The 26,165-nt window shown below is 43.0% G+C and overlaps 1 protein-coding gene across 1 annotated transcript in view; it reads left to right on the top strand.

The window, feature by feature from the left end:
- The first annotated feature begins 4,050 nt into the window (after positions 1-4,050).
- Positions 4,051-26,165, top strand: part of cacng3b (calcium channel, voltage-dependent, gamma subunit 3b) — a 28,397-nt gene continuing 6,282 nt past the window's right edge. The window contains exon 1 of the mRNA XM_079564035.1: positions 4,051-5,938. Within this exon, the coding sequence (XP_079420161.1) occupies positions 5,722-5,938 (217 nt within the window). The 5' untranslated portion in view covers positions 4,051-5,721. The remainder of the gene's footprint in view (positions 5,939-26,165) is intronic.

Below are 26,165 nucleotides of genomic sequence, written 5' to 3'. Positions count from 1 at the left end.
CTGATCAGCCACACTACCAGCCTGTCTGGAGGAGACAAAGACGTAGATGGCAGAACGTTAAATGAATCCATGACGGAAGCCATTCTCATCATATCCCCATCAACTCATAATCTCTCAAATGTATTGTCACAATGCTACGGTCTGGACCAACTATTCCTTTCTCCTCTTCCTTCAAAAAATGTAAGAGTTATTTGGGCCATGCCCCGAACCTCAATGAACTCTTAATCCCTCACTCGACAACTTCGGTACACAAACACAAACCCTCCCTTCCCTGGAATCTTTCAGGAAATGGCTAAAACCTTCTTGTTCACATTTGTAGCACTTTTAGATGTTTATATGTAAAGTGTATTATAAATTAAATGTAGTTTTTATCAGCAGCAGCAGCAGCAGCAGAAGTAGTTATAATAGTAGCAGTAGAATTGGTATTACTAGAATTGGTAGTAGTGGAATTATTATTGTGATCATGAATCCCCCCACCCCTTTTTTTTTTTTTTTTTCCGAAAATGCCATTATGTTTACAACAGTAATATGCAGATTATTACCTAAGGCTGTGTCTGGGACGGTCAAGTCATAAATCACAGATTTGACTTATGAGCATCACGCCAGAATCATGCCACATCTCCATATGTGCTCTGCTCTGCCCTCCAGTCATCCCCATCTGCTAAAGTCTCCAAAAACACTTCACCTACACAGTGGGGAATGACTCTACAGCCTGCTCTGTGTTCCTGCTGGTGAAAATCATCCTTCCTTTATCAATCATGAGACTGTCGTGACAAAAACGCCACCCAGCGCCATATTGGGTGTTCTCGCTAATGTAAACAAATGTGTGTGTGAAGCTCAGAGAGAGAACTAACTGATGTTCAGCCTTTCTCTGGTTACTGTCAGGCAGGACCACGGGAATTTCTAGTTACTGGGTAGATTGGCCAAAAGTTTACTCAATGCAATTAATAAAGTCTTATAGCAACTGAAAATGTGTGCGTAATTGTCTAAAATATTGTATGCTTAAGAGGAAGCTGCATGAGTTCTCACACAGGGTTTGAAAATCAGTCATCTACAGTAGATTATTTCACTGAAAACATTTATCCTCTTATTCAGGATGCTTTTTTCAATTTTAAGTAATTTTTTTGACCTTTACTTAACTTAGGCAAGCCCACTGGTATTCAGAATTGTCACGGGATAGAGGATCCTACTGTGCACACCACCATCCTTCACCCACGCTCTTCCTCTTCACCCACCCTCATCTTCTTCCCTCTCTCCGTTCCCCTTTCTCCTCCTCTCTAATTCCGCCTTTCCACCTCTCTTTCCACTTTTCACCCCTTCCATCACCGCCCTCGCTCCTCTCCTCCCTCTCCTCCCTCCATCCTCCTTGTGATGTGCTGTGTCCGTAGGCTTGAGGAGGTTCTGGCTCAGTGAACAGCGAGCCTGCAGCCCTCCTCCTCCCGTCCTCTCCCACGACTGCCATACCCACTGCAGAGGATTATTAAGGGACTGGGCCAAAACGCTGTGGAGCATGTGGACTACATCTCCCATGATGCCTTTCCCATCCAAAATAACTAACATTTTTTTTCATACCAGATGCCTTTGTCTTCGTAAGTGAACGCCGGCATTCCAACAAGGATTTTGCGAGATAACAAAGGCAAAATGTATGTGACACAAACCAGTCCGTCATGTATTTGCAAACGTGGGTCCTGTAAGTATTTCAAACCATGTTATATTGTAGTTCCCTCATCAAAGACAGAACCTGGAGTAGTATTTCACCAATCCAGCCTTTTTGCTACCGATACCGACTGGGGTTTGAGTATCCGCCGATATCCGATATGTACCGAAGAGACTTTCTTAAAAGTGGCTTTCTCTGAGTGAAAAATTTTAATGACTCTTAGCTCCATTTTAAGACTTTGGCAGGGTCAATGTGTTTATTCTAATAAGCTATTCCCACAGCTTCCAGCAGGGGGAGCCCCTGCCAAAGTCTTCACCAGCTCTAGCCCCTGTATTTCATTGTTACTATTTTATTCTTACAGACACATAATTTCAAATTATAAAATGTAAAATACCAATGATGTTTTTAGCACTATTTCAAAGCCCCATATGCATTTTATGTCCGCTTTAATTACTGTAATGCGATTATGATTTTACTTTCTGATAAATATACCAGAATGTCTGAAGATTCTTCTTGGATGGAACTAGAATTTGTCAAGTTTTGCAACGTGACTTACCCTTTAACGCCTGCGCACTGTGCTGTTTGTATCTCAACCTTAACCCTGACGGAACGAAATCAATCACAAAACGTTGACTGTTTATTGAGATTCTCTGGTGGTCCTTACTTGGCACATTTGGTCAGACTTTTCATAAAATCTTAAAGCCTCATCATTTAATCAGTCACGGCCATGACTAAAGCGCATGTGCCATTTCCAAGTGTGCTTGTTGCTTCCCCTCGTCGGGCGCTCTTCTCCCCCTTCCTCCTGAGCTCCTCCTCGCTCAGCTCCTGTCTGTGAGCAGAGGTGAAACGCTCCACTTTTTCTTCCTCAAGTCATTTCTATGTTAATGAGTCTGCTCGTGCGATAAGGCTAGGAGCAGCGGCAGCAGCAGCAGCAGCACACACACGAGCACTCCACCCTGTCACCGCTCACACCGCTGATCTGAGCGCGCGTTTATTTATCTGTGATCCCACGTAACTGCCTCTCTCCATCTCTGATCATCGGAATGTCTTGTTTTATTTGCTCTTTATTCCTGCAGGCAACATTTGATAAACAGGCAAGGACTGTGTGGGTCAGCTCACTAACTTTGAGTAAGTAAGTGAGCTTTGTTTATTTACTAAAGCTGTACAGACACATTTTACGACATTTGATACAAATAAAAAAAAAAAAAAAAAAAAACACCAGTCAGTTTAAAGCTTTAAGCAGGAGACCCTGGCTATGTTATTTGTATTCTCTTACCTTAAGTTTTATTTTAAGGCTTTGAGGTGAACCTGATCCCAATAAAGACCAATGGGTGAGAATCACACTACCTTTTTTGCTGCAACACCACCCCCTAGTGGCCAGGTACGACTCCAGAAAGCACGCTATAATACGGAATCCTATGGAGACTTTACACCTACCAAAAACAGCTCAAAATATTCTCAAAAGAATATTGTTGTTTCTAAATATACTGTATATTTTTCTCCTGAGCAGAGTATAAAAAAAAACAAATCTGGGTTTTTTGTTTTGTCCGAGCGAACTGTGGAGCTGCACCTCCCGCCTCCCCCCACACGCCCTGCAACATGGATGAGTGAGGAATGTTTTTTAATGAAAAGATACAGCCTTAAAAATACCTGGAGAGCAAAGATTGTCATGTTGCAGACGTCTGGGTATTATCCTTGGTGACCCAACCCATACGCCAGAAGACTCTCTCCAAAAGGTCTTGTTTTGTGCTTCATTTGGATCCGTTTCGGACACCATAGCCTTGATATTTTTTGAATAACTTAAAATGATCTAGAATGTGTCTAGAAATTACCCCCCAGTGTTGAAGGTGTTTTAAACTGTAGTTATTCAAAACGCCAGCAGAGGGCACCCATCTCTCTCCTACTGCTGCAGTGATACAAGCCTTCAAATAGACAGTACTGGCAATGTTGGGAATCATCAAACATGCTAAACTCCACAGTGAAGAGAGTTTGACGATCAGAACCAGTTTGATTATATATATACGTAGATGTCACTAGAGGTGTACTTAGTGAGCTGGCGATGTGAGAGCAGTGGAGGCACTAAATGTAAACACACAGCAATGAAACGGACCATCAGTCCATTCATGTTTTTGATGAACATCTAACATTATCACATGTTTAATAGCCGGCTTTGCATTCCCCTTAAAACTTGTGTAGGCCTCTGTAAAATGCAGCATCACCAGGGTGAAGTCACGTGAGCAGAAACGTCTCCGCGCACACATTCACGGGTGCGCGCACTCTCAGTATAGTGTGTTCAGTGAACCATGAGCTCACATAGCCTTGTGTGAGGGCCCCAGTGGAATGCAATCATTAAAACGGTCCGTGGCTCTTTAAGTGGCGTCTCTGCTTCTCTCCCGGGCGCGATTCTTCATGCATGGCTCTCCTCTCTCCTCCCTCTATCCTCCGCTATCTGCCTCACTGTCTTCTCACTAATCAGTGCGGCACAGGGGCTGCTGCCGCGGAGCTGAGGGGAAGGGAAATGATGGTGCGCTTGGTTCACATCAGCACCATGGACAGCGCCGCTGCACGAGCTCCGGGCGCACAGGGCGCATAGGCGCGTGCTCGACATTTGATAAACCTTTGAGATTTCTGAGCCATTAGTGATCAGGCACAATATTAGGGGAGCGCGTTCCCATTCCTTTGACACAGGTAGGTATCACCATGGAAACACACATGTCTCTTCGTCTACATCAAACATCTGGACACCACTGGATCGTGAGTATAGCTCCAGTGCAAGTCTACCCCGCTTTATACTGACGGCGATGCGGCTGAAGGCGGGTTCTTTGTGATCTCTGTGTATTATTGGTTATGTTAGGGCTCCATCAAGCGCGACTCCAATCAGCGTAAAGCGCCTCTGCCCCAGGCGGAGCTGCAGGAGACGCGCGGTTAGTTTTAGTTTGTGTTGGTTGGATCAAGAGGAGGAGGAGGAGGAAGACCTAGAGGAGGAGGAGGAGGAAGCGACGGCTGTCATTTTTTCATTTGTACAAACGGCACGTCTGAGAAGCGCACATCCAGGCGCTGTTAGCTGACGGTCCTCCTGTAGCTCCTCTTTATTTTGATCGGGCGAGCATGGATATTTGTTGATATATCAATATCATTCTTGTTTCAATTGTGGGACTGTTTTGACTCGCAATAGCCTCGTGCTTTTCGTCTCGAAGCACCATCTGAGGACTTTTCTTATGGGGGAAAACATGTCACACAGGCAAGCCAGGCAACAGCTGTGTGTGGGTACACACGACGGACCTCTGCTGCCCGCCTGCGCGCCCCGCTCCTGCCTGGGATTTTCATATCTTCGCTGACTACATACAAATCACATTCTCTCTGTTTTTGAGGAGAGGTCGTCGGCAGAAGCTGTTTAGTCGACGGTGAGTCAGAGGCGACCCGCCTTATATGCTCCGTGGAGGTCTTAACACATTGTGCTCTGGACTTGTGCTGTGACAGGGGAGTAAGCATCACAACCCCGACGGTATTTTTCTGATAGATATTTTTATGTAGAGCTGCCCACAGAGGTTAACACGAGCGCTGCTGAAGTGGAGCAGAGGGGGCGACACGGAGAAAGACGGTGCAGAAGGCGAGTGGAAGAACATGAGAGCGTGATGGGCAGCTCTGCTTCAGATCAGCGGAATTAGCAGAGGAATAGGCTCCAGGAGCATGGCACCGCTCTGAGCGGTTTAAGCGGGGACAACCGGTGGTCGTTAATCGTCCCGAGCATGGGCGTGCGTGCGCGCGAGCATGATGTGGTAAAAAACAGTTTTGGATGCTCGAGAAAGTGACGCGCTGCTCCCCGCCTTCCCGCCCTTTGCCACGAGCCTCTGCCCGACACTAAGGAGCCAACCAACTGTTTTATGTATGCGCCACGCTCACACATCCCAATTACATGTTGCTGTGTTGTATAAGATACTGTGGAGTGTCTGCCGCTGAAGCTTCAGTGTGACTTGTCCAAATCTCGCGGGAAACCGGGGAAATTAAACGGTGAATCTTAACGAGAGGAGAGACAGTGATTAAGCCCAAGAGGAGCCGCCTTTATGAAGATGCTGATGTGTGACCGCGGCGTCCAGATGCTCGTGACGACGGTGGGCGCGTTCGCCGCCTTCAGCCTCATGACCATCGCGGTCGGCACTGACTACTGGCTGTACTCGCGCGGGGTCTGCCGCGTGAAGAGCAGCGGCGACAACGACACAAGCCGCAAGAACGAGGAGGTGATGACGCACTCCGGCCTCTGGCGAACCTGCTGTCTGGAAGGTACGTGCTCCGTCTGACTGACTGCTCTGAGCCCTGTCTCACCCCGCAGCTCGTGCCGGCCCATAGGCTCTCTCTGCGCGGTGTCTGTTCGCGTGCGTAATTACAGCATGCAGAAGCGCGCCTTCCCATGAGCTTTACCAAAATGTCCCCAGATCTATGACTCTCTGATGACAAAGCAATTTATTCGTGTGTCTCATATTCTCCCTGGTTTACAGCGCGTTTAAAATACCCCAACAGACATTTGACACTGATCTGAACATTTACAAATGTGTGTAATCTATGTGGAGCTATGGTAGTTTCTATGTAAAATACTGAATACAATGTGTCCTTGTTTAGTTGATAGTAACTTTGCGCTGAGTTTTGTATTCCAATTTCCTAAGCACACCTGAGATATGATTCCCATTTAGTGTTGGTTGAATATTTGGAAGCAGAAGCTCGAAATGTGAACCAGCTCTGCAGTGGCCTCTGTACACTTGCATGTTAATGGTTCAGTTTTCTTCAGGACCGGTTGTCATGTTGTGTCCCCTGGGAATAAAGAGTGAAACTAGAGGGAAAAATCACGTAGATCCTAGTTCACACACTGGAACTCCACTTCTGATTACACTTAAATCCACTTTATTCGCTCGCTTTGCTCACTGCCCATTACTGTTTGCGCTCAACATCTTGCTTTCATTTACCTCAAATAGGACGTGTTTACGTTTACAAACCAGACAACAAAGGTGCACTTCATTTGGCATTGTGCATGTGGTGCCTCGCTTCGACCAAATGCAGCCGGACACAAAATCTCATGGGAGTAAACACACTTGACATCAATTATTAACCTTCAACATATATCGGTCTTGAACAAAACACTGTGGTATAATGGCCTTAGAACCTATAGGCCCGGTTTGATTGCCAGACCGCGTGGACTTATTCAACATTACCCCCACCAAAAAATGCGCAGTACAAACAAATCCTCCACCTGTTGACGGACTGCTCCATTTCCGCTCTCAAATGAACAACTGACCATCTGTTGCAAAAGCAAAGAGCATGTTTTCAAATGAAGAAAACAACAACATAAAGGTGTAAAGCACTGAGGCCTCTGATAGTTAAGTGCTGCCCGTTGCCACACAGCACTAGCTCCTCCAGGTCTCGCTGTCTTATCATAAGCGTTGATGCATACTCTGTTCAGTTGAGTTGTCACTCGATTACACAGCTCCAGGTAAAGGACAAGGCAGACTCGGAGCAGCGACCAGGTGCAACGCCCCGGACAGCGTGTGTTTTTGTCAGCTGGAGTGCCAGCGAGAGGTGGAGTAGTAAAGCGTTCATAACAGAGAGGTTTGGGATTCAAAATCCAGCTGGCAGAGGTGCTCCAAGTGTTCCAATACTTGAGTAGAAGTACAGATACTACTGGTCGAATATTGCTCCGATGGAAGTAGAAGTTGCTCTGTCAATTTTTTTTTTTTAAACTACTGACAGGAAGTGATGTAGATAGAGGCAAAGTTCCAGAGCGGTTTGACTCATTTACCATTGGCATAACATGGTCGGCATGGCAACAGTTTACAATGGTTTGCCTCTTTCTATGTCACTTCCTGTCAGTGTCCAATAAGGAAGTGAAGTTATAAACATCACAAAAATGGTCATAATCTAATAGTGTTAACTATGTTTTTGTAAAAATGTGTCTAATGTTTCTTTAAGTATTCAAAGTAGAAAGTTTCAATCAAAAAGTTGAAGTAAGTGGTGTGAACAAGAACTTTGCGGCTCCAAAAACATCAAAATTGTACCGGAATTCACTAACGGTACGGCAACACGACGGGGACAAACCTTCATTGTTGTCAGTGGTGTTGACAATGCGTCTGCACGTCGCCACCTACTGTTCTGGAGTGTTGTATATGAACAAAACACAATTTACTTTATACTTTGGAGCCTTTATTTATCTTTCAAATATCGTTTTCAACACATACACTGCTCAGGAAAAGTACCGACCCTTAAAAACTAGCTTGTACCAAATGCACCATGCTTGAGCTTGCTAAAGTTACACTACAATGAACGCCACAGCTACAGGGTTCAAAGTAGTTTTAAAATCCAGAATAATGAATGGTGTAAGACTTTGAACAAATGAGCAAAAAGCCGTTGAATATTTAGGCTCCAGTCACTGCATAGTTTTCGCTCTCATCACGTTGGGTGTAGAAAGTGGACGAATTATCATTATTCATAGTGTGTGGAAGGGTCAAACTGGAGAGAAGCCAAAGAAGGACGTTCAGAAGAATAAATATTTAATAGATCGTTTAAATGAGGTGGCGTGGCTTTAAATAAGCGGTAGGTATGTATATTGGAGCGTGCAGTATTGTGGCGCTGACTGTTTCAGCAGGTGCTGGTCTGATGAGGGAGAAGACATGTCGGTATTTTGACCTTTATGGCACGTCACTTCACGTTGAAATCACGGGGCCTTTCTATTGCACTCAGCAGGGTGACAGGAAGCAGCAAACGACATTGCTTTAGATGATCGCACAACTTTACACCGCAGGCCTGGTGTTAAACAGGGATTATGTTAGTTATGCGAGACGGTTGGGTAAAAATAGATGAAATGACGGTAGAGTCTGATCAGCCACATGTTTTGTAGCCGCTCTTAATAATAGTAATAACAGATAAAGGGGCAGAAGCTGTTTTACACCTAATGGGTTGTGTTCACGTGACATCACAACATTCGAAAGAGTTTAAAATTGAGGTGGAGCAGCTGAAAATTCCATGGCGGTAACTATGGTGACTGTCAAAATGCAGATTTCTAGTCTTAGTTTATTGCCTGTTATCACGAAACCAATACTGTCACAAAGTTCATAGTCTTCTCGTTCTGCACATATGCACTGTGGTCTGATTGTTTCCTCATAAAGGCTTCCAAAAGTGGTGACAATATTCAAAAACATGTGTGTGATGTTGTTGCCAGTAGGAAGGACTTTCAGCCATAATGTGGCAGGTTTGTCAATCCAGTCAAATAGTGATCAGGGAAAACATTTACATTTTGAAAAATTCTTTCAAAAACTTTCTCTCCCACAGAGATGTATTGGCACTTTCCCTCCATCTGAAATAGAATTCTATAATGAGAACCTGTTAGAATAATGTATATAGCTCACCATTTCTATCGTATATGGAATAAAATAAGTTGATAATTAATGTCAGAAAAGCCTCACTAAAGCAAACCCAAAAGTAATATTTATATGTGAGCAGCCTTGTAGTCGGCTCTACAGTATCCCATTACAGTGAATAGGGCTTAAGTTCCATTGGACCCGGAAGTGGAGTGATGACATGGCCACACCGCCTATGCTCTGCCCAATCCCGTCAGACCGTGGAAGCTAAGCAGGGAAGGGCCTGGTCGGTACTTGGATGGGAGACCGTTTGGTAACACCAGGAAGCCTAGCGAATGTAGTGAGTGAGTGAGTGGTTGGTGGTGGTCGGAGGGGCCGATGGCGCAGACTGGTTGCCTCGCTTCCGTCAGTCTACCCCAGGGCAGCTGTGGCTACAATAGTAGCTTACCACCACCGAGTATGGAGTGAACGAATAATGCAATGTAAAGCGTCTTTGAGTGTCCAGAAAAGCGCTATATAAAACCGATGCATTATTATTATTATTATTATTATCATCACTTCATGATACCATTCTTTGATTTGTCCCGTAATTTGAGATTCCAGTTCTATTTCTATTTAAACAGAAATAGAATGTGCATATCCTCTGTGGGGAATCAGTTCAATTGGACGTTAAGTGATAAAGTCATCACTTAAAAAGAGGATAGAGGTTATGCGTGTGACGTCATCATAACATAGTAAAAACATGGCAGTGAGAATTCCATCACGGCAACAGCAGCCGAGGGTTCTACGTCTGTTTAGTTCTAAAGAGTGCATGCAGTTTATAGAGTTTGGAAATGTGATGTCATATCGCTAAGCATTATGGGATTAGCAGCAATTGTAAACTAATAGAGATTTTACAGGTTCAAATACTGAAGGTGTTGTTCAAATTAAAACACTTGGACACCACACACACTGTTAGATATATTTACCAGCAGTAACTCAGCAGCTAACGGAGCTGTTCCACGGCTATTTTCTCTCTGTTAGTCAATGGAAATGTATGCTAACAGCTGCAAAGATGGCGGATCTCCATGGTAACTGTGGAGTTTCCCGAACTCTATTGACTGTTTTCAGGTCCTAGAGTGTGATGATGTCACAGGACCCAGTGGGGGGGGGGGGGGGGGGGCAGGAGCCAGTTTGGAGTTCACCCTGGAAATGACTTTTATTATTAAGTCAATTTTACTAATTTACTCACAGCATGTTCAGAACAAAAACAAAATGGATCTAAAATGTGAGTCATCAAGCCTATATAGACATGTAGAAAGTGTTTGGCCTTTACTCCCCTCACTTGGAGGTTGATGCGGCTGCTCCGAAAGGCTGACAGTTTGTGCCACTGACTCCTCCAGCTCAGTCACTCACTCACACTCACACCGCCAATTTAAAAATGTGCCCCCTAATTAGTCACATAGTTAATTATTTAGCTAGTTAGGTAGTTGGTTAATAGTTAATTGACCTCCACATCCACATGACTTTGATGCCCCGATTAGAAGGTTGTCATTTTTCATTGATGATTAAAACCAGCTCATTGCCATCAGCGCCCCGCGTGTATGTGCGTCTGTGGCGCAGCCAGACATGACCATCTCATTCCGGGGGCCACAGGAGTCTATTACGGGGCCAGATGGCACAGGTAGAAGGCTTTATTCAACACTGCCTCTCTCATTTACATACAAACTGATGCTTGTAATTGAAGGAATAAACAGGCAAATTTTCCTCATATTCCCAGTCGACCAATAAGCACATCTGTGGGAGCAGCGTTGCCAAGTTAGCACAAAGTCAGAGCAATGTCACCGCCACGCAAAAAACACAGGCCCGGGTTTAAGGAATGCAAAGTTTGTGGAAAGCATTGAGGACGTAGGAAATATCTGGTTTCATTGTTAAAAATCAGTTGTTTCAGGTAGGGCTGCACAATGCATCGCTATCGAACAGAAATATGCTTTTGTGTGTGTGGGAAAACCTTGTGCTGAAATGCGTGTGATTCTTGTATTCGTTGAGCAGTTCATCCTTCACTCTAAACGCTTCTGAAAATATGTGTAAAAATGTGCACGCTCTATCGGGTTATTGTGCAGACCGAGTTTCAAACTAATATCATTTTTCAGGCATCAAGATGTCAGTCCAAATCTTCAGGATAGGCCCCTTTTACAGCACTTATTGTATTTCTGTAATGCAATACCCCGCTGCAATATCAAGTGTGATGTTACAGTCCCAGCCAAACACATTGTACAGTTAGAACGATCACTCTTGTGTTTGTACAAATATGCAGCAGACCCAGAGGTGGTCAGTGCTTAAAGCCACACCGTGTAACATTTCACCCTATAATTAAGAATACAAGCATTTATTTCATTACAGATGTTTTTACTGTTGAAAATGTGTTTGATGTAACTGCTTCACCTTAATGGGAACAGGGCGTCTCCAGCTCGTTTCCATGGAAATGTTGACTAAAGGCGGTCGAATTTGAGAGTTAAATAGGTGGCGCTGTGTAGAAATGCCACGCCACTAACTCAAGACAAGGAAGAAGGTTTGTCCTCGTCGTGTTGTTGTTGTTGTTACAGAGAATGAATTTGGGCCCGGCTTGATGTTTCTGAAGTCGCACTGTCACAACACTTCACTGATTTGTACTTTCTCCTTTCAATTCTCTAATGAAATCAAGTGCTTGACCTGCACAGAGCAAACCTGTCATCAGGGAGGTGAGATCCAACCAGTAGTTTTCCAGCCCCTTCTTGGTGGCTCGCAAAAAGGTTTTCTACATTTGTACACGTGCTTGATACGTCGCATTTTGGATGAATTTTATTTTTGTTCTGACCATTCTGAACAGAATCAGTATATAATAATAATACAGACGGCATCTCTGGAATCGCCCATATATGGTCATGTTTGAAAACAGAGAAAAAATTAAACTCTCTCTAATTATTAAAAAACTACTTAAACAAATGTTGAACTATGAGTATAGTTTTCTTGTAAATAAAGAGGCAAAGACATGGAGAGGAGCAAAGTGGTTCAGCAGCCCATAAATACTTAAATAATGGAGAATGCTAACATGATGCTACATGTTAGCATCGTGCTACATGCTAGTGCCATCTACGACTGCCCTTTTTTCGCTTCTACTGAACAATCTGCTGTGAATAAACATCCGTGTGGACCCAATTTAGACTTGACTTTATTTGTATGTGATAAATAAGTTCATATTCCATCAGAAAATGGTTAAAAACTGTGAAAACTGTGTTTCTCAGATTATATTTTCCACCTCGGCAAAGCCACGCCCCCTTCTATGACGCGATGCCATCTGTATCTATAAGAACAAAATTCAATCCAATTCATGAAATGTTCTTAAAAGTGCATATGGCAGCTTTAATGCTTTTGAAAATATGAGTAATAATTATCATCTTATTTCAGTGACGCAGCAATTTTAGTGAAGAAATATTTGAACGTTTAAACTACTGGCAGGAAGTGACATAGAGCAGTTTAATTCACTCGTTTCCCACTGACTTTACATGGTTGGCATGGCAACAGCTAAAAATTGTTCGCCTCTATCTATGTCACTTCCTATCGGTGTCCAATAGGGAAGTGGCACTATAAACATCACAAAAATGTCCAAACCGCAGAAAACTGGGTGAAATCTTTTGCAAAATCTTTAATATAATCATGTTAACTATGTTTGAGCAAAAATTGTGTCTAATGTGTCACTTTAATTGTCAATAATATTAAGCTTATTACCGTCTTGGCTCAACCTTTCCTAAGACGCGTAAATCACTCTCGGATGTTTTTGTTGCTTAAAAATAGCTCATGAAGTAAAAAAGCCTTACATTCTTGAGACGTTGCTAACCTGTAGCACAAAAATGTCGGCAAATGTAAATATAAAACACGCCCCCATCGTTATCTGACCTGAAACTGCCTTTTTTTCCATTCTCTCTTTATAGTGTGTGAGGTCTTATTGGTCTGGTCGTTGTCAATGTTTATGTCCATGTCTTTCTTTCTTTTCTTTTTTTAGGCCCGTGTGTGTGTGTGTGTGTGTGTGTGTGTGTGTGTGTGTGTGTGTGTGTGTGTGTGTGTGTATGTGTGTGTGTATAAGCGTGTGTGTGCGTGTGTATGTGTGTGCCTTAGCCTAGCATGAATGAATGAACCCAGGCCTGTCTGTGAGCGGGTGGAGTGATGGATGAGGCGAGCTTGGCCTGTGTTCCAGGTGAATCTCCGGGGAGCGTTTGACCACACGGGGAGGGGGTGGGGGTGTATAAATGATAGCGGCGTAAAATAGAGAGAGAGACGGCGAGTGAGGAGTCCGTGTGTGTACACCCGGGGCCGAGTGGGGTAAAGAATAAGTGACAGCCAGGTCGCCGCGCTGGGAGACAGGCATTAATTAAAGATGTGGGGCTGCTTTTTTTTTTTTTTAAACCTCCCCTGTGTGTTCTGCGCACCAGGGAGACGGGGAGGAAGAGCGGAGAGTGCAGCAAGATGAGGTACAAGATATGTTTAAAGTGTTGTTTCACTGTGTCTGGATTGATGCTCGTCTGCAAATGAGGCTCTGAGCAGATCAGTGAGTGATTTTGATACATGTATGGTTTGAACAACAGCAGCAAAATGTGGAAGTAGATGAAGATAGTAAGATGTGAGGACCGCTTTTACTTTGAACACATTGAAGTTCAAAATATGTATCTTTTCTTTCTTAATATGCATGTTTGTGTTCAGTAAATCTACTTAAAGTGATAGCCTGGAAGTCTAAGTGTTTTGCAAATTTTATAAAATGTGCAAAATGGACCACCTGGTCTTGCATTTTGATGTAAAGTAAGTAATAATATATATGTTATTATTTCTAAAGTCCCTCCTGCCCGGATCTCAGCAACTTATCAGATTCCAGTATCTTCCTGCGTCGACCAATGACATGAGCTTTTCCTGTAAAGCTCGTCCTGTGAGGTCCAATTAGGAGGGGAGGGGGAGGAGCTTGATCGTTTACTTTTGAAAATTCTGTTCCTGCTCTCCTCATTTTGCAAACTAAGAAGGGCTTTCTGCTTAAAGAGTAAGGGAATCTGTTCGCTTTCATATTCCACTCTATCTCTCCTCACTTTGCAAACTTACAGGCTATCACTTTAAGTAGAGTTTTTGAGGATCTGTACCTTACTTTAGAAGTATTTTCATTATGGACCTATTACTTTTACTCCACTACATTTGAAACATAAATATTGTGCTTTCTACTCCACTCCATGTGTTATGTTAATTAAAAGCCATGTGATGCACACCCCGGAGCATTAGGGGGCGCTGTGCTGGTGTGATGTCAATTCAACAGACTCACGATGTGCAAGAAGTTTTGTCCCCGTCTTGTTGCCGTGCCGAGGGGGGGAATTGGGGCTAGATTTTCCGTGTTTTTGGAGCTGCGAAGTAATTCAAATCAAATCCCAAAGCCCTACTTGCTGAAAAGGTTCCACCAAAAAACGTCAAGACACTGCACTGTAAGCTGATAATGCGGCGTGCGGTTTACATTTTGAGACCTTTACTGCTATTCGTGAGTAAATGGTGGCACATCCCCAAAGGGTAACCCACCCCCACCCCAAAAAAAAAAAAAAAATCTATACAAGCCCAAATGAGTGAGGCTTTTAAAAGAGCGCTAATACAACTAATGAGTATTTGGAAGCGATAAGAGGGGGACATGTGAAGGACGGGCTGGAGTGAGGTTGGAGATGAAAGCGCGTTCAGACCCGTCCTTTACGTTCACTGAGGGGCATCTGAGGAAGGATGGAGCAAGGGGGGTGTGTGTGTGTGTGTGGGGGGGGGGGGGGGTTGAAAAGCCGGGGATGAAAAGAGGTGCGCGCCCAAGCAGAACCTGTCTGCCTGGGTCTCATCAGCTGTCACCGTGGAAACCGCCTATCCCTCCACCCAGCGTCCCCCTCATCCGCCTCATCTGGAGAGGAGGTGATTGAGAGAAGGGGGCGGTGCGAGGTGGGACACGGCGGGAGCCAACGGAGAGGACAGTCACCTACGATGAACTGCTACCGGCTGCTTTACGGGCCAAAATGTGGAAGGAGGCAGCAGTTCTTCAGGCCCAAAGTTTTTGATTTATTTGACTTTGCTTGTAGTGGTATTACCAGTAGTAGAAGTAGAAGGAGTTGTGATAGTTATGTATAGGGCTGGGTGCCATTTAACAATACCAGTATCGGAATTTTTTTTTGGTACTACTGGTATCGGAAAAATAAAAGCAGGTACCGAAGATCCAAGCATGTTACGGTTTTTTAATCATTAATTGTCCGTGAGAGTAAATACTACACTGAAAGAAAAGACAAAGGGAGAGAGGGATATTGCACATCCAATTACACTATGGAGATTTTTTTTTTTTCACTCAAACTTGGCTGTAAATACTGTTTAAGTGGTGCTCGCCCGCAGTTAGCTTTGCCCGTTAGCCTATTAGCTTTTTCTTCGGGATTACATTGCATTGTATTGCACCTCCGACCCGGAGGTAGGGAAAGTTGCAAGGGTGGTTTTCTGGACACCAGGGGAAGATCAAAGACCCTCCAATCATCCCATTAACACTTGTATTACCCCCAGAGGGACTACGGAGGGATTTATTAAAGTAAACACGTTACTTAGTTCTTCTTTAAATGATTATTTATTACTACTTTAAAAAAAAAAAAAACAATGTTTGCCCCATTTTCCAAATGTGTTTCCCTCATTTTTTAATTACCAGTTTCTCTATTTTCCAAATTTTTTCTACAATTTTTCTTTAGTTTTGTCACAATTTCTCCGAATATCCCCCAATTTACCCCCCATATATATTCAATTAAAAAAAAATTACAAATTTCATTTTTTTCCCCAATTATATATTTAGAATTTGCCGCAGGCCAATTAAAAGTGGGCCGCGGGCTGCAGCTGGCCCGCGGGCCGTAGTTTGGACACCCTTGCTTTAAGGTATTGGTATCGAAAACCAAGCATAGTTAAAGTACTGGTATTGAAAACGGTACACAGCCCTAGTTATGCACCACTTGACCAAAAAATATATAACACAGTGAATGTGTGCTGTAATCAAACCAAAAGACAAACCTAGTCGTACGTTTATATGGTTTGGAAACCTGGGCCATCGAGAAAGACAGCAAGGTGAGGTTAGAAGCGTTCCAAAATGAATCCCACGCTCAAAAGGATTTACTGGCGTCCCAGCCAGGGAACGCTCATGCGACGTCTGAAGAACTAAGGCAGAAAATGCAAGCGCCCCGAAATCCTGAGTGTCATCGCAAAGAGAGGCATTAATGGAAGCCAAAATGCACGAGACGGGAAGGTGGACAAGGAAAGCAGTGGATGAAGCAAGTTTGAGGAAGCCGCCAAAGGCCAAAACGTGTCGCTGAACATCTTGCAAAATATGACAAAGGAGATTTGGATTACGTTCCTTGAAGCGCTGGAGGCCCGCTACAAAGACAGTTCTTTTTGTTTAGCAGGTGAGGCTATTCTAATATCTTTAGGCCAAGTCCTGCTTTTGTTCTAAATCTCGGTTCTTTTTTTGGCCCTGGCTCAGGTTTCTGATACTCACTCCGATGCTCCAACAATCCTAATAAAGCACTTACAAAATTGAAAAGAGGATTGCGCTCTTTTGGCTGCTGCTGCTGCTGCGTTGTTTTCAGGTTTTAGTGATCGGCCCAAACGCGCCCCGTGGAATCAGACTAAGATTAGCATATTCTCTGCCAGGGCATGTTCCTTGCGTGTGGTTAAGGTTATTCGAGGGTAAAACAAACCCCCTGCGTGAGCCTATCTGAGAAAACGAAACAGAGGATTTCATTTTGTGTGGTTTTGGGTTTGGTGACCTGTTTACTCTGAGGTTTGTGTGGGAGGGAGAAACAGCAAGGGCGCACTGCCGGCATCACCCGAACTAACCACTATCTGTCGGTGAGGCATAATTCTGACCTTGTTTCGGGCTGTCCTTTTGGAAATAATATGTTTTATCTGCAGGTCTTACACCATTAGTGCACTTGCCTTATTCTTGTTTTCTCAGGTCTCATTGTATTTTAGATATTGCATTATTTATAGCTGTACATGCCACATAAAACTGCATATTAACAATAAGGTCCCACGTGTAATCTGAAGCTACATTAATGCACACAGACTCGACTTGTTCCCCGCATCCCAGCATGCATCGCGGTGGCTGTGTTGCTGTAGCTGCCCTCAGGCTCTCCTGACCTTTATGAGGCAGATACGTCCTGATATGTGCATGCCCCATTTTGTGTCTATGGCTCTAAGTGGGCGGTGTGCGCTGCTGAAGGTGTTTACTTAGTGTCCTATTGATGGCACAGGGGTTCCACAGTTTGACCCCATTGCGGTGTATGATATCGACATGCAATGTAATGTGATCATGTCATAAGCACAGATGGAGGGCAGGGGCTAATGGAAGTCTGCGGGAGATGAACAGTTTTTTAAATAAATCACCAAAAAGAAAATTGATAAATGTTGAACGTGATCATTATTTGGTAGTGATTGGATTCACAAACAAAATATACTTTTCTTGTGACTGAAAGTCCTTTCTGACGGCCAACATCGCACACATGCTTTATACAATATACACACACATTGTCACATATCATTTTTCATACGTGACAAAGAAGATGTTAGACTTTGTGACCATTTTTGTATCATGTGGCTTCTCCTTGTACAATCAGAGATATTAGTCATGAACAAAGACACAAAAAACAATCAGCATTACCCCGTTTTACCCCACTGTCAAGACATATAGATATTATAAAATATGCAAATATTGGCTGACACATTGGTATATCAAAGTGTTCAAATTAAGTGCCACCTCGCCACATGTCACCAGAGATCAAGGTCAAATTAGAGCTAAGTCGACTCTGTGCACAGAATGTTGCGAAGTAACATGATGGTAACTTCCTAGAGCAACTAAATCAGCTCGAGGTCCGCAGACTTTTCTTTCGTAACTTTCGACATAAGTCCAGGGTCCGGACATGTGCAGTCATTGCTCCTGAAAATGTTAAAACATGAACACAGGTTGTCTATTTACATAGCACAGCTGATGAATGAATCAGTAATTTAGTCATTTTATTTCAGTGTTAAATTGTTTAGATTATATTTAATTCAGCCTTAGAAGTTCAGTATATTGAGAGGATGAAAAGGCTTTGGGGTCCAGACTGAAGCCTCTGGAGGTCCAGATCTCGACCCAGGTCTGCCAGTTGGGGAACCCTGGCCTACAGTAACAACTGTTTCCTGTCTGTGTTTATTCCTATGGGGAGTTAGCCGTGTCTCGCCCAAACAAATTCGTATTTAAACAGTACGTGGCAGAAAACAGTATCAGCTGCTGAAACATTACATCTAAGAAATTAAAAACTATACTCAGGATGTAAATGCTTCACGAGAGGAGACTTCTGTAGCTGTTTTAGGATTGAAGCTAAAGGCTAAATTATTTGATGCTAACAAAACTTAAAAGAGACCCACTCATCTGATCAACATATACTTGGCTTGATGGTTATTTAAGTTTTCTTCTGGGTTATTTAATCATATTTAATTTCTAATTCACGCTAAAATGTGTACAGGAAGTCGTCTTTACTCTACACTGGCAGGAAGTGGGAAAAAAACTGTCCATGCACAGGTCTATAAAGGAACTAAAATCACGCTCAGCTAAACTGGGTGTAAAACATGTCTAAACTTTAAAAAAAAAACACCCAACTCAAATGAATCACCAAAGCACAAATGAACTTATCTTGATCAGGGGCTTTTAAATCCATCCTTCATCCTTCCATGTTTATTTACATATATCTCCCATTTAACTCCAGTGATGAAGCCAATTAATCATGTCACTATCAGCTCCACTAAAGCGCGTCATAAATCTTGTCCAGTCCGTGTATTTACATCTGCTCTCCTCTGACTACACCACTGCAGTCTTCAATAGTTTTAAATCCCCCCCCCCCCGCGCACTCTCTCCTCCTCTCACCTCATCACGATAAACACTCTGACCCCGTGCGCATGTATCCCCCATACATCCCTATTGCCGTCATTATTTTCTGCAAAGTGACAGCATGATGTCATTGTCCGACCGTTCCCCATTCATCACTCCCCATTAAACAGTTAATCCGTTTGTTGATTCGCCCGTGATTTAGACTCTCCGGCTGGAAATAAAAGCCCCCATCTATCTCCTTGTTCCTAGCCGGGGCCCACCCTCCATATCTACAAGTGTGTGTGGGGAGGGTGTTTGCCTATACATCAGCGCGGTTCAATACAAATGCGTGGGTTTAAAAGGTACCCCGGTGTAATGAATTTCCCGGGCCCGGCAGACAGGGGGCGGCCCGCTGATGGATGGGCCGTTACACCTTGATGCGTCCAGCAGGAGCAGCTAAGGCTACGCTAACGGTGACTCCGCTGCAGCTCTTAGCGTCCAATCAAGACACTTTGGAGGGAGAGGTATTGTTTTTCATTATGCGAGCGGAAAGCCATTAAGAGTTTGGATGTTGCCGCATTGTCCTCCGTCGACTCGGATCATTTGTAACAGGTGAAGTGTTTCTTTATCGCGGGGGGCTTGCGTGAAGTAATGGTGTCCTTATCGAACACGGGCCAAGTTAGATATTTATTCACATATTGTAATGTGGCTTCGGAACTGGAGCAAAAAAAAATGACATCCAGGCCTTTCATATGAATGTCTCTGTAGGGAAATGGGCTTCTCAATTTTGCTCTTATCTTGCAAGGATGGGGCTTGTGAACACTGAATTTAAATTATACTGGGAGGGAAGCATAAATCTAGCGTTACGGAATCATATAGATAATATACCAGCCTGCTAATATTTGAACAAATGCTTGAATAACAGGAAGGTTCGTTGTTTCTCTTACAGGTGTGGATTGTCGTTGTGTCCTCGTTCTTTTGCCACAGCGCCCCTACTGGATTGGGGGAAATATACTAGATTTTTCTTTTTGCTACATGATTCTGACTTCTTAGGCAAACAACTATTTCCTGTCCTTGTTTAAATCCCATAGAGTTAGCCGTGTTTGCTGAAATGAATAAATATTCAAGCAGTAGTTGGCAGAACACGAGCAGCTGCTGGATAATTACTTACAACATATTGGAAACTTTACTCGGGCTGTAAATACTTCACCGGAGGAGACTTCTGTGTTTATAGCTGTACGTGTTTTAGCCTTGAAGCTAAAGGCTAATTTGACTTGATTTAATGCTAACAAATAGGAAAAGAGAACCATAATCTGAAAGTATTTTTATGACACACACTCGGCTTGACGTTTGTCTGATTTTGTTTTGAAAATGTACACAGGAAGTTGTCTTTTCCCTATACTAGCCAAAATATTATGTGCACAGTGGGCAATGCTTAACTATAACTATAACTACACCTAATTTAGCCATAAAAAAAAGATGAGTTGATACATGAACAATTAATTAATTAAGTGTGACTAACACTTAATAACTACTTAACAATGAATAAGTCAAGTATGTGAAGAACTATTCGTTATGAGTTAGGCACTAACTGTAGTAGTTACCTAGTCATTATCCGCTTAAGGGGATATTTCAGCATTTTTGACATAGGGCCTCATTTCCTAGTTATCCAGAGTGCTGTTGATTTCTGGACATGCATGAATTCATGCAGTCCTTATATTTGAAGAGTTTAGTGGTGCTAGGCTAGTGCTTGGCTAGCGCATGTCTATGGTAACTAGTAGCCTGCACTAAAAACAGTCTGACCCAAGCACAGTGCACCTGAGGCAAATCACTTATAACACCAGACTATACCGATGTAAATGTGTGTGTTGACAGAATTTTTTTTTTTTTAATACAACAAGTTTGCATTTAATATTATATTTGAGCAGCATCAGCTTCCTGGTTGTAAGCTACGCAGCAGCGGAGTGATCTGCTCGGTTACCGGATCTATTGTTTACCTGTGACCGGCATTAATACACGTGGAATTCACAAAGGAGGTTTCTACAAATGAAATATGGTAATGTTTGAAAGGACTACCTGATGATTTTTAAGAGTTTTTTAATGCATGCCACTAGTTACCATAGACATGCGCCAGCCTAGCACTAGCCTAGCACCACTAAACTCTTCAAATATAAGGACTGCGTGAATCAAAATATATAATTATACATATATATATCTCCAGAAATGCTTTGAACACCATGCCAGTTAAAAAAATAAAAATGATGAAACTTTGGTCCTCAGTCGAACCGAGTCAACTTGACAGTCAGGCGTGAAGGGCATCCAGGAACTCCACGGACCCTTGGAGAATAAGCAAAATTCTCACAGAACGGCCCCACTGGGCCCAGGAATCGAGCATGGGAGCTACTTGCTGTAAGGCGAGAGCGCTAACTGCTGCACCACCAGGCCACCGCACACAACTGTGAATATGGCACATTTCCAAGTAATCATGCTGTCCCGGCAGCCAGATCATTGTAATGAACCACCCACAAATACAGGATCAATATCTTTTGTTAAATAGACTCTTCGGAGATTAAAGTGGGAGGAAATAACTAAATACTCAATGGTCTGTTCAAAAGTTAATTTGTATTATTAAAAACAATAGGAGACTCAAAGCCTAGTCATACAGCACACACTGGCTCAAAGATATAGCATTTTCTTTATATTCAATAGGCTACATGAGAAGGTGGGGTGGAATATGTGTGTCTTTAATTGATATATCTCAAAAAGCACAATATTTTGTAATTACCAGCCATTTCTCACAGTAATAATAAACTGAATAGAGTCGTTTAATTATCAACTCTGGTCTCATAATGTTATTGCGTAGGTGGAGGAAATTGTAGCTTTAATTTTTTCCCCCCTTTTGCAAAAGTAATTGGCCACGTATTAAGTTAAACGTCTATTAATGTGGAAATAATGAAAACGCCTTCAAATACAGAGTTTAGTTTCTGCCGCAAAGGCTTGATGAATCAATTTGTGAATGATTTTGGGGGAGTGTGGGCACTGGGGATGAGCTGTTCATATGTAAATGAGCTATTAGCTGGAGAGTCCTGTTTGTTCATCACCAGCTCGACTCTTCTCTTTTTACAATCTTTTACCAACACTTCCTGCGCTCTCATCTCCTCATCCTCTCCCCTCTCTCCCAAGTATCCTCACTTGGCCTCTCAGACTCTCTCCATCCTGTGTGGTGCTACCCAGGTCTAAATGGGTCTGGGCACCATTTTGTTGACACACAATTAGCAACTTTTGTGGCTAATGCTAATCCCCCCACAGAAATGTGAATCTGTATATCTAAAATTTCGTCTCTCAACATGTGTGGCTTCATCAGCAACACACGATATCTTCACAGCAGGTTGAATTTATATTGCTCTCGTAAAAACGTGTTTTTCCTTGTTATTGGTCTCACTCAAAACTATCCAGTACATATGATGGCTTGAGGACATTTTTCTGCTGCTTAATTTGGCTATATGTTTTTCTAAGGCCTGACAATTCAAGAAAGATGTACTCAAAATTGTGAAGGCTGTCGGTCCATTGTTGTAGATATTTTTAAAATATCGTCGTCAGAAGTAATTCAACCTGAACTCACCGAGACAGAACAGCGGCATGAGTGTTTTATTAACGAACATGAATTATTATTGGGGCTCGATATGAAATGCACGGCATTAATGAATGGTAGCCAGAATCTTCCCCGGACCCTGGACCCTGGTGGTGGTAGAAGAGGAGACCTGGGTTGGCCAGGCGATGATGAGCAGAGCCGAGGAGAAGCCAGGTGGAGAAAGGGGTGGAGGAGGGTCGTAGCACGACTGGGAAGCGGCTGAGTGATTGACCAGGGAGCTTTAAAAGAGGATCCTGAGCGATGAGCGGCTGGAGCAGGGATGAGCAGCTGCTGTGATTTGCTGTCGTGAAGATGCGGCTGGAGCAGGGTTTGTGATTGGATGATTGGAGAGAGCTGCCGGTGATAAAGTGATGAATGAATGCTTTGGTAGGTCTTCCAGGCTGAATTTGCGCAGAACCTTCATAACTGGTTAAACATACACTGCCTGACCAAAAATAAAGTCGCCACCAAAAAGGTCACATGCTAAAGGGAGTCCAACCAAACATTAGAGTCTTATCCTTTAGCTTTAATAACAGCACACAATGTGGCGTTCTGCAATGTCCAGTGATGCATTCATTTTTCACCAAGATATTGTATGGATGATGGGAGAGAGTATGACCATAGCGCAAAGCCTTCTCCAGCACATCTTAAAGATTCTTAACGGGGTTGAGATCTGGACTCGTTCTCCCTGAACCGTTCTTTCACAATGTGAGCCCGATGAATCCTGGCAGGATGATCAGGTTGTCGGCTGATCTCTGAACTTAGACCTGACCAACTACAACAACCCCAGATCAAAACATCAGCCGTTACATCAGCCTCTAGCCTGTGTTTAACCAGTTCAGATGATGAGAGAAAGAAAAAGCTTCAGGAAAAAATAAACGAAACATCCTCAGTTCAATCAACTCCAGATGACCATTGTTGAAAATGACAGTAATAGCGATAGGCAGTAGCATGTTTGTGTGTTTTACAACCGGAGGTGAGATGGGGCTTTTCAGTGGCCAAAAACCATACATTTCTATTATAATCCAGTTTCTAACACTTGGTTGGAAAATCTCTCTATATATCCAAACATATATCGCCTCAACGCTGTTCATATGCTGCTTACACAAACACACACAGATGACTGCTATGACGGCGAGTGGTGATTGATCGACTCCTTGTACGACTTTAATGAGCTTGCCGTGCGTCGCCTTCACGGACGTCTGTTTTTGTTGGTTTTTTTGTAAACACATGAGCCGATAGTGCTTTGAAAGTGTGCACCTGCATGTATGATAAGGCTTTTCATTAGTGCATCTTCCACACGGCCCGGAGGCTACAGCGCAGTCCCACATCATCTGTCATGTGTCCCCATTTCTCCCTCTCTCTCCATCTTGTACTGTATGTGTATTCATATCTAAGCAACAGGGAAGTGTCATTGTTCAATCTTGTGGAAATGGGATTTGGTGCAGTGGGGCCGCGCACAAAAAGAGTTAGCGAGTGCCAGTCCAAGAGTCATTTTGGTGCAGTGTTGTGACACAAACTGCTGCAGGAGAAGATAAGGGATTTTGTTGTGAAATATTGTTGTTACAGCCAACAATTACCAGTGTATATTTTGTAGCTGTAAATCAGATTTTATGGCCAAAAAGTGTTACGCCGCCGTACTTTCGCAAATTCAAATGTTATCAGAGAAACGTGTGCGTTGTTTTCAGTGAACCATTATGCCATAACTGGGAAATATTTCAACACAAATTCTGCCATTTTGAAACCACGTTGAAAGGGCGTGTTATATGTCTGATATGTCTGGTCACTGAAGGCATTTGCTGTACAATTTAATACTAATATTTTAAATTTCCAAGTGGGTGACAGTAGTGCAGTTGGTTAAGCATTCACCCACAAACTGGAAGGTTGCCGGTTCATATCACACCCTCACATTCTGTTTTGTCCCTTTTACATGGTCCGCTCACAATGCCTTCTCAGTAAATGGTTTATCGTGTCAGGAATGGCATCCAGAATACAAATCTGCAAAACTGCTATGCTAATTCCAATCCCACCTTTGTCAGTTTTGTTCATGTGATAACATTACAAAAAGCCTGTGATATAGTAAAAAGGAGCAGATACTCTGACATGGTTAAAGGTTAACGTTTTCTGGTAGACCATCAGTATATTTAGCACACACAAATAAGGTCAAGTCCAAATCGGGTCCCTGAATGTTTTGGCACAGCAGATAGTCCACCAGAAGTGATAAACCAGCACTCAAACCGAGCCGTTATCATAGAGGTAGCATGAGGCTAACATTAGCATTATTGTTAGTATTCCCTGTTATAAAATTCACTTTGCTCTTCTCCATGTCTCCGTATCACTATTTTCGGTAGATAATACTTTCATAATTCAGCATTTGTTACTGTAGTTGTGATAGGTGATTGGTGAAAGAGTTATTTTTTCCTTTTCCAGAGAAACGTGTTCCCAAAGTGACGTGGCCTAGCCAAGGAGAAGGAAGCTTTTTTATATTTTTTGCTGTTTTTTGGCAGACATAAAACATATTTATCACACACAAATAAAGTCAAGGCAAAATGGGGTCCATATAAGTTTCAAGTTTCAAGTTTAATGATTTTGTATAGCCCAATATCACAACAGAAGTCGCCTCAAAGGGCTGCAACAAACATCAAGGCAATATAACAGAGCAATAAATATGACAATTAAAAGTTCAGGTGAATCCAGGCAAATATAATGTCCAAAGGTGGCGACGAGCGGCGCAGGTGTCCCCCGTCCTTAGACTCTCCAGTACGGCAAGGAAAAACTCAAAAACCCGGCAGGAGAAAAGAGAAACCTTGGGGAGAACTACAGAAGGAGAGATCCATTCCCATGGACGGACAGGCTATAGAGACCCAGGCCGAAGGATCCCTCAGCAGACGGGCCAAGATCACAGACTGTCCAGTCCTCAGATTAAAATGTAAATGTAAATGTAAACTTTAGCATTGTTTTTGTTATTTACAGTATGTACTTATAGGCGGTTGAACCACTTTACTTCTCTCCAAGTCTCTGTATTTTCATTTAGTAGAAAATACATTCATGATTCAGCATATGTTAAAGAAGAACTAAGTAACTTGTTTACCTTAGTAAATCCTTTTCGTAGTCCTTCTGGGAGTAAAACAAGTGTTAATGGGATGATTGGGGGGTCACCATCTCCCCCTGGTGTCTCTGGCCAAAAAAACACAATTGCAGCTTTCCCTGCACCCGGAGCACCAAAACACACTGATGGCATTATGAAGAAGAAGCTAACAGGCTAACGGGCAAAGCTAACTATGGGCTAGCACCACTTAAACAGGATTTACAGCCAAGTTTGAGTGAACAGAATTATCTCCATTGTGTAATTGGATGTACAATATTCCCCTCGCCCTTTGTCTTTTCTGTCAGCGTAGTATTTACTCTCACAGACAATTAATGAGTAAAAAACACAACATGCTACGACACCTGCAGTGGCGCTTATGGCCTCTAGGGGCATCAGTTACTTAGTTCTGCTTTAAAATAATGGTGGATAAATGGGTGAAAGAGTAGTTATTTTCCCTCTTTGGTTTCCCCGTCTGGCAGCTTCGAACACAACCATATGGGCGATACAGCGATGCCGTCTGTATCTATCTAAAACAATAATCAAATTCTGCAGTCGAGAAC

This window comes from Gobius niger (assembly GCF_951799975.1).
Source record: "Gobius niger genome assembly, chromosome: 10".
NCBI classification, from domain to species: domain Eukaryota; kingdom Metazoa; phylum Chordata; class Actinopteri; order Gobiiformes; family Gobiidae; genus Gobius; species Gobius niger.
Note: the sequence above shows the minus strand (reverse complement) of the source record. Positions and strands in the feature narration are given on the sequence as shown.